Source organism: Phocoena sinus, chromosome 2 (genome assembly GCF_008692025.1).
Source record: "Phocoena sinus isolate mPhoSin1 chromosome 2, mPhoSin1.pri, whole genome shotgun sequence".
NCBI classification, from domain to species: domain Eukaryota; kingdom Metazoa; phylum Chordata; class Mammalia; order Artiodactyla; family Phocoenidae; genus Phocoena; species Phocoena sinus.
In genome coordinates, this window is record NC_045764.1 from 112,432,679 (window position 1) to 112,448,399 (window position 15,721).

The 15,721-nt window shown below is 38.5% G+C and overlaps 1 protein-coding gene across 1 annotated transcript in view; it reads left to right on the forward strand.

Annotated features, from left to right (window-relative positions):
• Positions 1-15,721, forward strand: part of NPAS3 (neuronal PAS domain protein 3) — a 758,103-nt gene that overhangs the window by 303,558 nt on the left and 438,824 nt on the right. The window contains exon 3 of the mRNA XM_032621122.1: positions 12,568-12,644. Within this exon, the coding sequence (XP_032477013.1) occupies positions 12,568-12,644 (77 nt within the window). The remainder of the gene's footprint in view (positions 1-12,567; positions 12,645-15,721) is intronic.

A 15,721-nucleotide genomic window follows, 5' to 3' on the forward strand; every position in this document is an offset into this window, starting at 1 on the left:
ATGAAGAGACCAATAATAAGTAATGAAATTGAAACTGTGGTTATAAACCTTCCAACAAACAGAAGTCCAGGACCAGATGGCTTCACAGGTGAATTCTATCAAACATTTAGAGAAGAGCTAACACCCATCCTTCTCAAACTCTTCCAAAAAATTGCAGAGGAAGGAACACTCCCAAACTCATTCTACGAGGCTACCATCACCCTGATAACAAAACCAGACAAAGATACTACAAAAAAAGAAAATTACAGACCAATATCACTCATGAATATAAATGCAAAAATCCTCAACAAAATACTAGCAAACAGAATACAACAACACATTAAAAGGATCATACAGCATGATGAAGTAGGATTTATCCCAGGGGTGAATGGATTCTTCAATATACACAAATCAATCAATGTGATACACCATATTAACAAACCGAAGAAGAAAAACCATATGATCACTTCAATAGATACAGAAAACGCTTTTGACAAAATTCAACACCCATTTATGATAAAAACTCTCCAGAAAGTGGGCATAGAGGGAACCTACCTTGACATAATGAAAGGCCAAGTACGACAAACCTACAGCAAACATCATTCTCAATGGTGAAAAACTGAAAGCATCTTCTCTAAGATTAGGAACAAGACAAGGATGTCCACTTTCGCCACTCTTATTCCACATAGTTTTGGAAGTCCTAGCCACTTCCTTCCTAGTCCTAGAGAAGAAAAAGAAATAAAAAGAATACAAATTGGAACAGAAGAAGTAAAACTGTCACTGTTTGCAGATGACATGATATTATACATAGATAATCCTAAAGATGCCACCAGAAAACTACTAGAGCTAATTGATAAAGTTGGTAAAGTTGCAGGATACAAAATTAATGCACAGAAAACTCTTGCATTCCTATACACTAACAATGAAAGATCAGAAAGATCTTTATTAAAAATTAAGGAAACAATCCCATTCACCATTGCAACAAAAAGAGTAAAATATCTAGGTATAAACCTACCTAAGGAGACAAAAGACCTGTATGCAGAAAAATATAAGACACTGATGAAAGAAATCAAGATGACACAGACAGATGCAGAGTCATGCTATGTTCTTGGATCGGAAGAATCAACATTGTGAAAATGACTATACTACCCAAAGCAATCTACAGATTCAATGCAATCCCTATCAAATAACCAATGGCATTTTTTACAGAACTAGAACAAAAAATCTTAAAATCTGTTTGGAGACACAAAAGACCCCAAATAGCCAACGCAATCTTAAGGGAAGAAAACAGAGCTGGAGGAGTCAGACTCCCTGACTTCAGACGATACTACAAACTACAGTAATCAAGACAATGTGGTACTGACACAAAAACAGAAATATAGATCAATGGAACAGGATAGAAGGACCAGAGATAAACCCACGCACCTATGGTCAACTAATCTATGACAAAGGAGACAAGGATATACAATGGAGAAAAGACAATCTCTTCAATAAGTGATGCTGGGAAAACTGGACAACTACATGTAAAAGAATGAAATTAGAACACTTCCTAACACCATACACAAAAATAAACTCAAAATGGATTAAAGACCTCAGTGTAAGACCAGACACTATAAAACTCTTAGAGGAAAACATAGGAAGAACACTCTTTGACATAAATCACAGCAAGATCTTTTTTGACCCAACTCCTAGAGTAATGGAAATAAAAACAAAAATAAACAAATGAGACCTAATGAAACTTGCTTTTTCACAGCAAAGGAAACTATAAACCATACGAAAAGACAACCCTCAGAAATGGGAGAAAATATTTCCAACAAATCAACAGACAAAAGATTAATCTCCAAAATATATAAACAGTTCATGCAGCTCAATATTAAAAAAAAAACAACCCAATCAAAAAATGGGCAGAAGACCTAAATAGACATTTCTCCAAAGAAGACATACAGATGGCCAAGAGGCACATGAAAAGCTGCTCAACATCACTAATTATTAGAGGAATGCAAATCAAAACTACAACAAGGTGTTACCTCACACCAGTCAGAATGGGCATCATCAGAAAATCTGCAAACAACAAATGCTGGAGGGGTTGTGGGGTAAAGGGAACCCTCTTGCACTGTTGGTGGGAACGTAAATTGATACAGCCACTATGGAGAACAGTTTGGAGGTTCCTTAAAAAACTAAAAATAGAGCTACCATAGGACCCAGCAGTTCCACTACTGGGCATATACCCTGAGAAAACCATAATTCAAAAAGACACATGCACCCCAATGTTCCTTGCACCACTGTTTACAATAGCCACATCATGGAAGCAACCTAAATGCCCATTGACAGATGAATGGATAGAGAAGATGTGGTACATATTTACAATGGAATATTACTCAGCCATAAAAAGGAACGAAAGTGGGTCATTTGTAGAGACGTGGTTGGACCTAGAGACTGTCATACAGAGTGTAGTAAGTCAGAAAGAGAAAAACAAATATCATATGTTAGTGCATGTATGTGGAATCTAGAAAAATTGTAGAGATGAACCGATTTGCAGGGCAGAAATAGAGGCACAGATGTAGAGAACGAATGTATAGACAGCAAGGGGGGAAAGCGGTGGGGGAGTGGTGGTGGTGTGATCAATTGGGAGACTGGGATTGACATGTATACACTAATATGTATGAAATGGATAACTAATAAGAACCTGTTGTATAAAAAAATAATAAAATAAAATTGAAAAAAAAAAGATACATGCATCCCTATGTTCATAGCAGCACTATTCACAATAGCCAAAACATGGAAACAATCTAAACGTCCATCAACAGATGAATGGATATACAATATGTGGTACATATATACAATGGAATAACAGTCAACCATAAAAGAAGAAATGAAATAATGCCCTTTGCAGCAACATGGATGCAGCCAGAGATTATCATACTAAGTGAAGTAAGTCAGAAAGAGAAAGACAAATACCATATGATATCACTTATATGTGGAATCTAAAATATGCCACAAATGAACTGATCTATAAAACAGAAACAGACTCACAGACATAGAGAACAGACTTGTGGTTGCCATGGGAGAGTGGGGGAGGGAGAGGGATGGACAGGAGTTTGGGGTTGGTAGATGCAAACTCTCACATTTAGAAGGGGTAAAGAACTGTATTTAGAAAGGGTCCTACTGTATAGCACAGGATATAATGTATATCAATATCCTGTGATAAACCATAATGGAAAAGAATATTAAAAATGTCTGTATGTGTTTAACTGAGTCACTTTGCTGTACAGCAGAGATTGGCATAACATTGTAAATCAACTCTACTTCAATAAAAAAAAGTAAAGTTATTCTTAAAAACAACAAAAAACAAAAAAAACCTCCAAGGTGTTAGGACAGTCCATCTGGTAACGGGGTTGCCTCACACAGTGCCAAGCTGTCTTCTGTGGTGTAGGTGTGCACTTCAGGAACTTTGACTCAGGCAGTGCAGGAGGTCGAACAGTAAAGTTAGGGTTTGCAGACAGAGCTGAGCGGAATTTGACTCTCCTCAGTGCAATCATGTGACTGCATGATTAAGCTGTAGTGTTGAGCCCCAAGAAGTTGATGTGGTAGTGGGGTACCCAGCCCTGCAAGTGTCTGTAGGAGTATGACAATCCATTGGGGTTGCAGCTTAAGGAAAAGCAAGCTGGAGGTGGCCAGATGGTGAGCCTGGAACCTTGCACACGCAGCTATGTTAATGTGAAATGGTTCTTACCTCTGTGTCCAACCAGTGGATCCCAGGGTCTTGGTTGTCATAGTTCACTGTCTGCGTAACCTCAGCCTTCACGCCACAGTTCCAGCAGTACCCCTATCCTGAAGCCTTTCCTGCCTCCACTCTCCCTGCCCCCATCCTGAGTTGAGAGTCCCACATTTATTGTGTTTTATTCGTTTGCTTATGTATCAGTCTTCCCACTAGATTCCAATCACCTGGAGAGTCAGGATGGTGCCTTTTCATTTTTATATTCACTGACATAGTGCCAAGCAAGAAGTAGAGGCTCAGCATATTTTGCGTGGATGCTTTTAGCTTTCTTCTGCTGACATATAAAGAAAGCATTCAGAAATGGAAATGGGAACCAGGCTTACCTCACTAGCTCCTAGGCCGTTGAGGTTAATATCTTCGATATTATAAATGTTTACTAAATTTTGGATAAGTAAATATAATACCGTGGCCTGAGCTAGTTGAGCTCTGGAAGTGGATCAGTGTGACTTTTCAGTAGCAGGTGCGATTATCATCACAGCATCTCGTCCTTTGGGCCAACAGCCCACTACTTCATGGAAGTGTTTATGTTGACTACTCTTTTGTCAGAAAGTCACTAAAGACACTGCCAAGCATTGATGTGGTCCAAGAGTGAGCTAGCAAGCAAGAGAATGTGAATATGGCTGAATATATGAATGGGTGAACAGGAGAAAGAGGAGGGGAAAGGGACAGAGACACTGCCTTCTTTCTACCTCGGAGACACAAGCTACTTCCTGCAGAGCCAGTGTTTCTTAGCTCCCTGTCGTATCACTGGCCTGGGAAAGCCTAGAGGATGGATGGAGCATTAGACTGGAAGTAATAAAGTTGCGCCTGACTTACCTCACTATTTGTAGCAGATGTTACAAATGTCATAACATGAAGCTTTGGGATCAGACTTGGAAAAAAAAAAATCAAGATAACAGCTGTGGACTTTTTCCTTTTATCAGTGAGTGCTGACTGACACCATACAGATTCAGTGATAATCTCCACTCCCTTCCTACTGGGCAGAATCATGCCACTGACAGTCTGTGTGCCACTGAGGTCAGAAGGGGTGACAGTTGTACAACGGCACTCAACTGAAAGGCTTTTTTAAGACAGTTTGCAAAATGAAAGTATAATAATCCTTTTTTTCAGCCCCTGCTGAGGGGACCTACCAAATCTAAGCCCCATTAAAAATAAACTTCTCAAAAACATTTCTAGCATATTATTGGAGGAGGTCATTTCTACCAATTAAAGGACAGGTAGCCAACTTTGCCCGGTTAGTGCTGCATTCAAATCCCAAATTAGATGCGTCCCCTCTAGTTTTCCCTTTGATAGCTATGGTCAGAATGTGCTTGCTGTCTTTCTGTGAATCGTGCCCTTAATTCATGCGATCCCGTGGTATTCCTTCCTGACATACACAGAGTAGGTGATTTGTAGAAGGTTGTCATGGGAAGAAAAGGAACGAGAACAACAGCAACAACAAGAAAAGAAGCAGCTCAGAGCTAGAGCTTGCAGATGGTACTCAAGGGACAGAGCACCTTCCCACATCAGGCACGTGTTCAGGCTCTGAGCCCGGGCTGGTGTCTGCACTGCCCACTCCCTGTGGCCCACGGGACCCTTCTATCACACAGGACTCGCTCAGTAGACTCTGTATTGGTCATCTTTGTGCTCTCAGTGCCCAGCAAAGTGCCTGCCATGTAGTGAGGTTCAGTACGTGTTTGCTGCTATAGCCCTGAAGCCAGAATAAATTCGTTGATATCTTCTTGCTGAGTTCACGTTAGATAAAAATCAAGACCCTCTGCCACTCAGAGTTTCTCCTAGTCTGCATTCTTCATTCTCAAGTCACTTTATAACTGCCTCACTCTTAAAACTTCCCCAGATTGAGAGGGAGTGCAATTCATGACATCCATATCTCTGCTGGAATCCAAAGACAGGAATTAGTCAGGGTCTATTTTTTTATCTTTTATTTATTTTGTAAATACAAAGAGGAAACTTTCATTTCCTTCACTATGTAAAGGGAATTAAATAGTTAACTTTAAACTTTGCATCCAAAGCAACCCCTGTAGCATCAATTTGTTGAAGCCAAGAAATATATTCAGAAAAGGCTTGGAGTTGTGTTTGGACTTCAAGTCCTTTAAAAGTGACTGTTTTTTTGTATCCATTGTTATGGAAATGATGAAGAAAGTTAAATTGGAATGATTACTACCTACCATTTTCAGAAAGTCCTGTTTGGATTTGCAACAGTTACTTTGAAGTAGCAAGAAATAAAGCATGCCTTCATCTATTAGTCCAATCCTGCCCTTACACCTCCATGCATCTCTTGAGGATTCCCCTCGTGTGCCCCACTCCCCAACCTTCAGCCTAGACTGTGGATCATGCCTGTATGTTCCCGAGGTTTCTGTTCTCAGAGATGTTGACTGTCAGGGCTTCATCATTCCCTCAGGTGCTGTCACTCCAAACAGCAGCTTAACCCATTGCCTTAAGAATTTCATTGTCAAGGGGAGCTTTGGGTTCCCTCAAGAAGAATGTTAACTTCTCTGTAGCCCGTGTAAGGTGAATATAATAGTAACTTCCAGATTGTCAGAGAATGGCTATTCCTCTTTCCCCAGCTACAGATGAAGAAATAACTGCTTTGGTAAGTCTCATTTCCTTCAGTGGAAAAGCAAGGCAGGTGGGCACAATGACTTTTTTTTTTAATTAATAAATTTATTTATTTATTTTTGGCTGCATTGGGTCTTCGTTGCTGTGCGTGGGCTTTTCTCTAGTTGCGGCGAGTGCAGGCTACTCTTGTGGTGCACGGGCTTCTCATTGCAGTGGCTTCTCGTTGTGGAGCACAGGCTCTAGGCTTGTGGGCTTCAGTAGCTGTGGCTCGCGGGCTCTAGAGCGCAGGCTCAGTAGTTGTGGCGCGCGGGCTTAGTTGCTCCACGGCATGTGGGGTATTCCCGGACCAGGACTAGAACCCGTGTCCCCTGCATTGGCAAGCGGATTCTTAACCACTGCGCCACCAGGCAAGTCCCAAAATGACTCTAAAATGGAAACTCAGTACTAAAAAGAAGTCCCTGTAATTTGTACAAAAACCTTTTCAAGACTTATTAAAGTACTACTTGGGTGCTATTTCACTTTTAGACAATTTTGCCATTTTGATGGAGAAAAGTTTTGTAAAGAAAAGTTTTCAAAAATATGTGAATACTACTTAGTTCTTCAGAAGATAAGAAGCGCATGATAAACACATCCTTGTTTAAACAGATCTGTTTGAATGTTGTGTTTGCCCTTAGTTTGTACTAGTTGAAGCCATACAGATAGGCTTTTTGGGGAAAAGCAGACATGGTTCCTTCTTCTTAAGTTCAGCAATTCATTTGTAAATATTAATACTCTCACAGTCATATCACCCTTAATGCTTTTCCCTAATATATTCAATCCATACTTAAAATGTGGGAGAAATTTAAATGTGTTGCATCAAAGAATTTTTTGAATCAGCATAAGACTTCTTAGAGTTTCAATTATTTTAATAGATTAAATACCTCTTTTGTCTCAATGGCTAATATAATGTGTTAATGGGTTTGGGATATGAATTATTAAGATGTATTTTTTGATTTTTAAAAATATTCTAGATATGAATTTAAAAATAAACCCAAACTGTACTATTTTTGAATATGGAAGGTTTTCCTTCTTACATTTAATGTTAATCTAACATTCAAATGACGGACTAATAATACTTGTCCCTATTTCTCTTCTCTGGTCTTCAGTTATCCTGTATTTTAAGTGGCAAAAAACTAATCTTGGTTGAAAGTACACTGTAAAAGCATTGTTAGTCTTTGTTTTCAGATATTTGCATTATGCATTGTGTGGAAACTCCACATATCCTGCTTTTGACAATAGAGTTTCTGTTTTAGTGCCGCTGTATGGGTTAAGCTGGTACCTAACACTGGTTATTTGAGTGTATCATCTCCATCCCAACCTGAAATTCCCCCAATGTTTAGGGCATGCACAAACAATGAGGAATTTAGTGTTGAAAGGGTACAAATTGTGAATCTGGGCAGTAGGCAGAGCTGTGAGAATGAGTGTCAGAATGAAGAATTGGTCCCATAGTCAATGAAGGCATATAAATGTTTATTTTATATAAAGGGAAACACACACGCACACACAACTGCGTACCTCATAAACTTCTAAGGCTCCTGGGAAAACCCTCCCTGGCTTCATTTGCCCTACAGTGAGGGAGGCTAATTGACATTCTTCAAAGGAAATCCCTTTTCTTCTCTTTGGTAGCCATGGAAAGACTCATTAAGCATTCTGTACTCCTTTCTTTCCCAGACCCTGACTTTGCTTAGCCCAAGTGCTAAAGCCCAGGGAGTGATGTCGGGATTTCATTAAGCATGCCCTTCAGTCCTCTCTTCCCCCAAGCTCAGTGTGGGAACAGAGCCTTGCCCCTTAGATGACAGATTCAGAGGGTACCCATAAAGCTTGCCTTTTTACTCGGTGGATGATTTTACTCTTGAAATAGCACCTGCAGAATGTTAAGGCTACATTCACCCATCCTGCCATTCCGCTCCCCGTGGAGGGAGAGCTGGATGAGAAAGTAGCTCTAAAATGGTCTTCCCTATCTGTTAATGACAACTTTTTCCAAATAAAACAATCTCTTGGAAATCCTGCCTCACGATGTCATACTCTACCTTTGAATATCTTTTTCAAGTGATCCCTGAAATAATGAGCCCCTTTCTCTCTCCCTGCCTGTGGTTTACCTTCCCACTGTGAGCTGTGCTCTTGAGGAGCTGGGGCAGTGCCAACTTCTCTGGAAATGGGGGTGGGGAGGGCTAGGAGGAAAAGGGCAATGCAGGACACAAGGCAAGAAGGGCTCGTGACTTTTCCCTCTTTCATTATGTGTGTCCACTGAGCTGTCCTGTTTCTGTTTTGTAATGGGTTCTTATGTGGCAAGCTGACCTTTTGGCTGAATAGGTCAAACTCCCACTGAGAGATAATCCTCAGCCTTCCTGGCGTTTGTGCATCCCCGAAGGTGACAGGCACTGGTTAGGAATATGACTGGGAGTGTGTGGTACATTTCCCCAAAGAGGAATTGTCTTTTACTGCACTTAATTAATTCTCAAAGACTACCTCACAAGGTTATGTGGAAGAGTCTAGATTAGAGTATTTTTGCTGACGTTGTTGAGGGACAAAACTAATTTTTCAGATACATATTTCAGATTGGGGCTTCCTTCTGTCTTCCATTTTTTAATGAGAGAAAGGCCAAAGGCACAATCCTAATGATTCATCATATCATTTTAGAATTCTGAGACAAACAGAATTTCTTTAGTTGATTTTTAAAAATCTTTCTCCCTATATATCTCTTCCATTTAAAGTCTCTTAAAACTCTAGGTGTTTTATTTCTAACCCTTGAAAAACATGAGATGATCATATTGTGGTCTTGATAATTATATGCTGGGCCTAGGTTTGTTTTGAATTGCTTAAAATTTTCTTGTGGAACGTTTATTAAGTCTTATAACACTAGTTACTCTACAGTAGCTAGCAGTTTTCAGGTCAAATAGTTACTCAGTAAATGCTGAATCGAATTTGAATTACTATATTACTATAGCTTGATTTTTTTTTTCTTTTAACAGTTTATATAACCTGTTCAGTTTATACAACTCTCACATCTCACTGTCAGTGACTTAAGAGATATGATCCTCACAGATAATGGGATTATGTGTTCCATTTATTTAGCAATGTGCTGTGCATTTTTTAGTTAATTTAGTGTTCTTTAAATTTCAAACGCAGTGTCTTTTAATTGAACAGACAAATGAATGAAGTGTCTGTAGATCAGATAAAGCATTGACCTATTCAGCAATAAGAAGTATGCAGTGTGTGGGGGCTACCAACTGGTTTTAGAAACGGTCAACTTCCAAAATAAAACAATCTGAGAGAGCTTCATAAGCAATGTATTACTTTTCTGAGAATGATGAGCCTCACTGAGGAAATGCCTCTTTAGTTTTTCTTTAAGCATGAATGATAATCCGTAAACACAGTGACATTAACATAGAGGAACAAAGTAACTGTTTGCATCATTCCTGAGTTATCAGATTATTGTCTAAATACTCAAAATACCAAATGTGGTAGGATGAAAAGTACAAGATAAAAAGTACATTATTTAACATCTATTCAGTTACCAATAATGCTACAGTCAGAGCTGGGCTTCTACTGGGGGCATAATGGGCTCCTGTTTAACATATTTATGTTGGTTGTAAAATTAGGAACTGTCATTACAGCCCCATATCACCTGCATAAGTGCAAAACATATAAATCAAGAGAAGTTCCAGTGCCATAAAAATGCCATTGAAGAGAAAAGCATGAAACCACTTACAAGAGGCTTGTATGTTATGCTAGCATGTACTAGGATGCACACTCAGATTTCTAGAGGGTCTGAAGAACAAAGAAAAATAACTATGCAGGAAGGACTCATGGATAGAAGAGCTGATGAAGGCATGTGGGATCCCCAGGCTGACTAAGGAGCTTTTAAAATAAAATTCCTAATTATTTATGCATTTGCAACATTTACTTAGAGAACAGCTGAGCCCTAAGTTGAGGAAAGGCAGGAAAAGAAAGGCCATCAATGGACAGGCTTAAATAACCCCTGCAGGACCCCACTGTAGTCACCTGTTTCCATGCTTCTAGAGGGCAGTTGTTACTGGAGCATGCTTCTTGGGCCTTCTAGTAAATAAACATGCTCCTTTCCTTTCCTGTGATGTTTTAGGGTCCTCTGTAGGTTGGTGGCTGTTGCTCTCTTGCCCCACTCTTAATCCAGTTCTTTGGAGAATCGTCTGTGTTCTCTAAGATCAACCCATTTCTTCCGTGAGGTACAATGGTTTATTTTGAACTTCATAATTGGAAGTCCTGAAATGCCCCCAAATTATGAACTACTAATAAGGAGCTTTCTGGATCCTAATTACTGCCTCAAAAACAGAGTGGACACTTTTGAAGTTTTTCAACACCCCCCTTCTGCCTCCCCAAAGCTCCCCTCCCCACAACAATCTTAACAAAAAAAAAAAAAAAAGAACTGCAGATTTTATTCATGTGGGATCATTCACACCAAGCTACCATAATATGCAATTAACACTCTAGAAACTGAAAACAGTATTCAGCAAGACAGCTGCATTATCAAAAATGCCAAAGGAGTTTTGAAGGGAGTAATGTGCATGTTAGAATAGGAAATTAATCAGAAATGCCACACACCCAGTAGTACTGTCTTAAGTACATCTTAGATTAAAAATTTAAAAATCATGTGTCTATGCTTACAGTAATGATTAGTCTTAGGATAGAAAACTGATTTTTCTATTTTAAGAATATTAGTTGTGTGTTTTGCTTCTGAAGCAAATGAAGAATTTGGAATTGAGATCTTTAAGACCCCTTCCAACTGGAATATTCTTTGACAATAATCACTCTTCAATTATATTTTATAAATTTTCCCATTGAAAATAATGCCCCTTTTATTTCTTCTTGCTAGTGATAATGATACTTACCACTCACGCTATTTCCAAAGTGCCTTTCAGACCTGGCAGACATCAGCTTGCAATTGCAGGGGTAAACTGCCTATTTTGCACAGCACGATAATCATAAGTACATTTATATTATAATCCCTACTAAGCTATGGATCCAACTGACTGACTTAGTAACTGAAACGAAGCAGAATTATCCCCGCAGCATTTTGCTGGAATTTTCTTGTCAACTAGCTGAAAGTGTTTTGAGAAGTAAGAAAGTAGGGGATTTGATTTTATTTTCAATTTATAGTGTCTAGGTTTGAGAGAATAGAGGTTTGTCATACAATTTTTAAGAAAAGCAGGAAGACATAAGAATGTACTTGTTGGAAATATGGAAAGGTTCTGAATATTTTTGTTCATAAATTACTGGAAAGCAAATTGATTTTTAGGTTTGAGAACTTTTTGAAACAGGGAAAAGAGCCAGAACAGATTCAAAAGCAAATTGTGATCCCATTCCAAAAAAAAAATTGTAAGGAGAAGGCCCTCAATTTTGGATCCCCAAATATCATGCATTAAGCTCTTTTGTTAGGGGTTGGGAGGCCCTTCGGGTGTATGTGCCTGCAGACAGCTCATGTAGGGTATGCCAGGAAGAGAAAGACAAACTATAAGTTAGTAGGAGAACAGAAGTATACAGATAATAAAACAGTCACTGACCCGCAAGACACATGCTGGGCAAGCATCCACCTGGGCTCCCTGTAGGTCCTGTAGGAATAGTTACATGTGAATATTCAGTAAATATGAAATCCAGCCATCCTGAGACACTTAACACTAGTGCAAACAGTCATTAATGAGAATCTCTTAGCCGACATGTTGTGCTTATTAAATTATGATAAAGTTATTGCATTAGAACATTTAAAAAGTCCTGTTTGCTTTTTTTCTAGCCTAGAGGATATTAAACATTCAGGTTTCTCTGGGAGGAAAAGGCAATATGTATATGCTTTAAAAATAACAATAGCTAAATTTTAAGAAAAACAGTTTACCAATTTATTTTAAAAGAGCGTGAACATTCATATTTGTTTTGTTTTTTTGCTCCAGTGTAGGAAAAATAGTTCAAAAAGGAAAAGAAAATTGTTTTAAGTCTGGATATGATTTTTAATGTTTGTAGAAGTTGATATTCTGAGATAGAAATTCACCCTAGGCTCTGATTTTGCTCAAGCAACTCAGAACCAAAGTTAACACTGGGTTGTGTTTCTCTCAGATCTCTTTGATATAGTAGCTGTCTAGTGATACAGTTACAGAGAAATGAAGCTGAAGGTGTAAATCAGAGCCCTAACTTAATTTTTTTTTTCTTTCTTTCTTTTCTTTTCTTTTTCTTTTAAGTTATAGGTGCACAGCGAAGGAGAAGCCCCAGTGCACTGGCCATTGAAGTATTTGAAGCACATTTGGGAAGTCACATTTTGCAGGTACCTTTAAATGAAAAAGAAGCTAGCTTATATTTTACTAAGAAAAATCCATATGTTTAGTCTTTTTATAAAAATGTCTTTTATTGCAGCTATGTATATGACTGTTGCTATTTTATCTTGGAATTCTGAAATTCTTATGAATTTATATTTTTCTTTTTAGAAAGCCATCCCTTGAGAGCATATTAATGAGAAAGGGAGGGCAAGTATTATTTGTGCTATAATAATTGGGATGGATTGCACTACTCAGTTGATGCACAGTGTATAGTAGCTGGCTGTTCCCAGAATGATTGTGTGTGCTGCATTTGTAAGTGGACATATGCGTGTGTCTTTGGAGCTATATATTGTTTTTGGAAGAGCAAAGAAGTTTTGTTGTGAAAGTAGTGTGACATTTTTATGTGTTGTCAAATTTCAGTTGTTCTTTGCTTGAGTTTGTATTCATAAGTGCTTCCAGTCCTAATGTTTGTTTCCCCAAATAACAGTCTCTGTCAGGGTGAGATGTTAGAGTACATTTTTAAGTAAAAGGAGACAAATAGTAATAATTTGATTTCTTTTCCAGTGACTTTCATGACAAATAAATGTGAGGGTGACTAGGGTGGACGTGTAGTTATTTACTCTTGGAGAAAATTGATCACAAACTTAGCACCTCACTTACTCAGAACTTGTTCTCTTAAAACTTTGCCATCAATCGGACCCATCTTCCTTTATCCACGGGGTAATTGTTCTACGTCGTTTCTGTTTCCAGGATAAATGTTGCCCTTGCCAAAGCTTTCTTTCTTTACCATGTAAAATACATTTTTAACGTGGAATTAGAGAAACAGACACATGTGGGATGTTTAGGCATCTTATTTGGAAAAGATGGTTATGTTTTTCTTAGATGAGATTTGGGGTAAAAATAAAGCTAAACTCCAGATTCCTGTCCATTCAGAGTAATTTTTTGTTAAAAAAAAAAGGCCTCTGTGGTGCTTTCATTTTCTAGATAGCCAAAAGTAGTACTGAATCTACCATATTATTTCTGACAATATGTACCTTAGAAAACTGCTATCATCACATGTCCATGGTCAAATTAGAGTGGTTCTCCTAAATGGTTCCTTGGCTGGCAGCTTCAGTATCACCTGAGACACTTGTTCAAAGGACAAATTCCTGAGCCTCTCCTGGACCTAGTAAATCAGGATCTTCAGGGTGAAATCCAGGAATTTGTTATTTTTAGTAACCCTTTGAGATAATTTTGTTGTTTTAATAGGTCTGAGATGTCACAATTCACATTTGCAAATTTAAGGCCCTGAAAAGTCTTACTTTATTTATTTATTTTTATTTCGATATTTCTCATTTCTCCCCTTATCTGTTAACATCCCATAGAACTGATGTTTCTTGAACTACACCTTGGGAGATGCTATTCTATTGTGCACATAAAGTTTTGAATTACCTTTGCAGTAGATTAGGTTCAGGGATACAGAGAGGATATTTCTTTCTAAAACTTTGAATTTTTATTTCCCTCTTTTCTGTGCATTTTTGTGCATAATCTCCTTTATAAGTTTTGTATGAGTGATACCATATATACCACTGTCCCTCTGTATTTGTGGGGGATTGGTTTCAGGACCCCTGTGGATACCAAAATCTGTGGCTGCTCGAGTCCCTTATATAAAATGGCATAGAATTTGTGTATAACCTACGCATGTCCTCTTATATACTTTAAATCATCTCTAGATTACTTGTAATACCTAATAACATGGGAATGCTATATAGATTGTTGGTAGCATGTGGCAAGTTTAGATTTTTCTTTGTGGAGCTTTCTGGATTTTTTTCGAATATCTTTGATCCGTGTTGGTTGAATCTGTGGATATGTATGGCCAGCTGTACATTGTTAGATTCTGATGTGATCCAGGATGACTCCTATTTCTATTCTGACGCAGTCAGTGCATAAGACTTTGTCAGTGAGAGAAATGGTTCAAACAGTATTCCATCATCCTGTAAATGCTCTCTGGAAATCTTGAGTTCAGTGTTCTGTAGGGAGGCGGACTTAGGAGCTGCAAGAATTTGAAACTAATTTAAAACACAAAACTTAGGAATTTGAATGGAACATAAGCTCAGTGAGAGCAATGTAGAGTTATAATATAGGATGGCTGTCCCCAGTGCCAGTTCAACATTGGACTCCACTGAGAGAGCAGAGGATCCAGATGAGGCTGCTGAGCTCTCTGCTCTTTGGTTTGGTCACACCCGCCTTAGACAACACTCTTCAAGAGAAACATAGACAGCTGGATGTCATTTGGAGTGGAATAACTAGATGGGTTTATGAACTAGAAATCGTGTCACGTGAGGTGTGGCAAAGGGCTTGGTGAAGCTACGTGTGGAAAACACGTGGCATAAAAAGGACATTAATATCCTCTCTATCTATCTGAAGGCCTCATGCCAAAAGAAGAAAAACAAAAAAAAAAGGATTAGATCCATTCTGTGTAGCTTCAGAGTGTAGAAAGAAGAGAAAGGGGTGAAAATTGAATAGAAAAAAAAAAATCACCTTCATATAACAAAACTTGCAAATAGGGCTGTCTATATCTCCAACATGCTCAAAGCCTTTAGCCTTAGGAGAAGTATAGGTGGCTTGGTAAGGATGCTTTCAAGAAAGTCAGACATTCAAGTGTGGTTGCCCTAGATAGTCTTGAAATTGTCATAGAAACTAGAAATTTTTATCATTAGATTCTAAAACCAAAGGTTATGGAGGGGAAGAACTGTATATGCTCTTCAAAATGATATGCTAGAATTGTAGGCAGGAAGGGGTTGGGAAGTAGTAGCAACAAGAAGGGCTTCCTTTAAGCTATGTGGTTAGATATCTTTCCTCCTAGCAGGATAACTCTTGAACCCATAGATCTGTGTCTGTACCACATTCAAAGTATCTCAGTAGTCTGCTAGGGTGAGATGATTTCCTTATTTTCCTTCAGGAGGTTCCATAGTTGAATCTGGTTGATTCATGAGCACTGGGATGAATTCTTTCTTCCTTCCTTCTCTCCTACCATTCTTTCATTTGCAAATATCTGAAAAAACCCCTGTGTGGTCAACAAGGTGGGCGTGGTCTATAATATCAC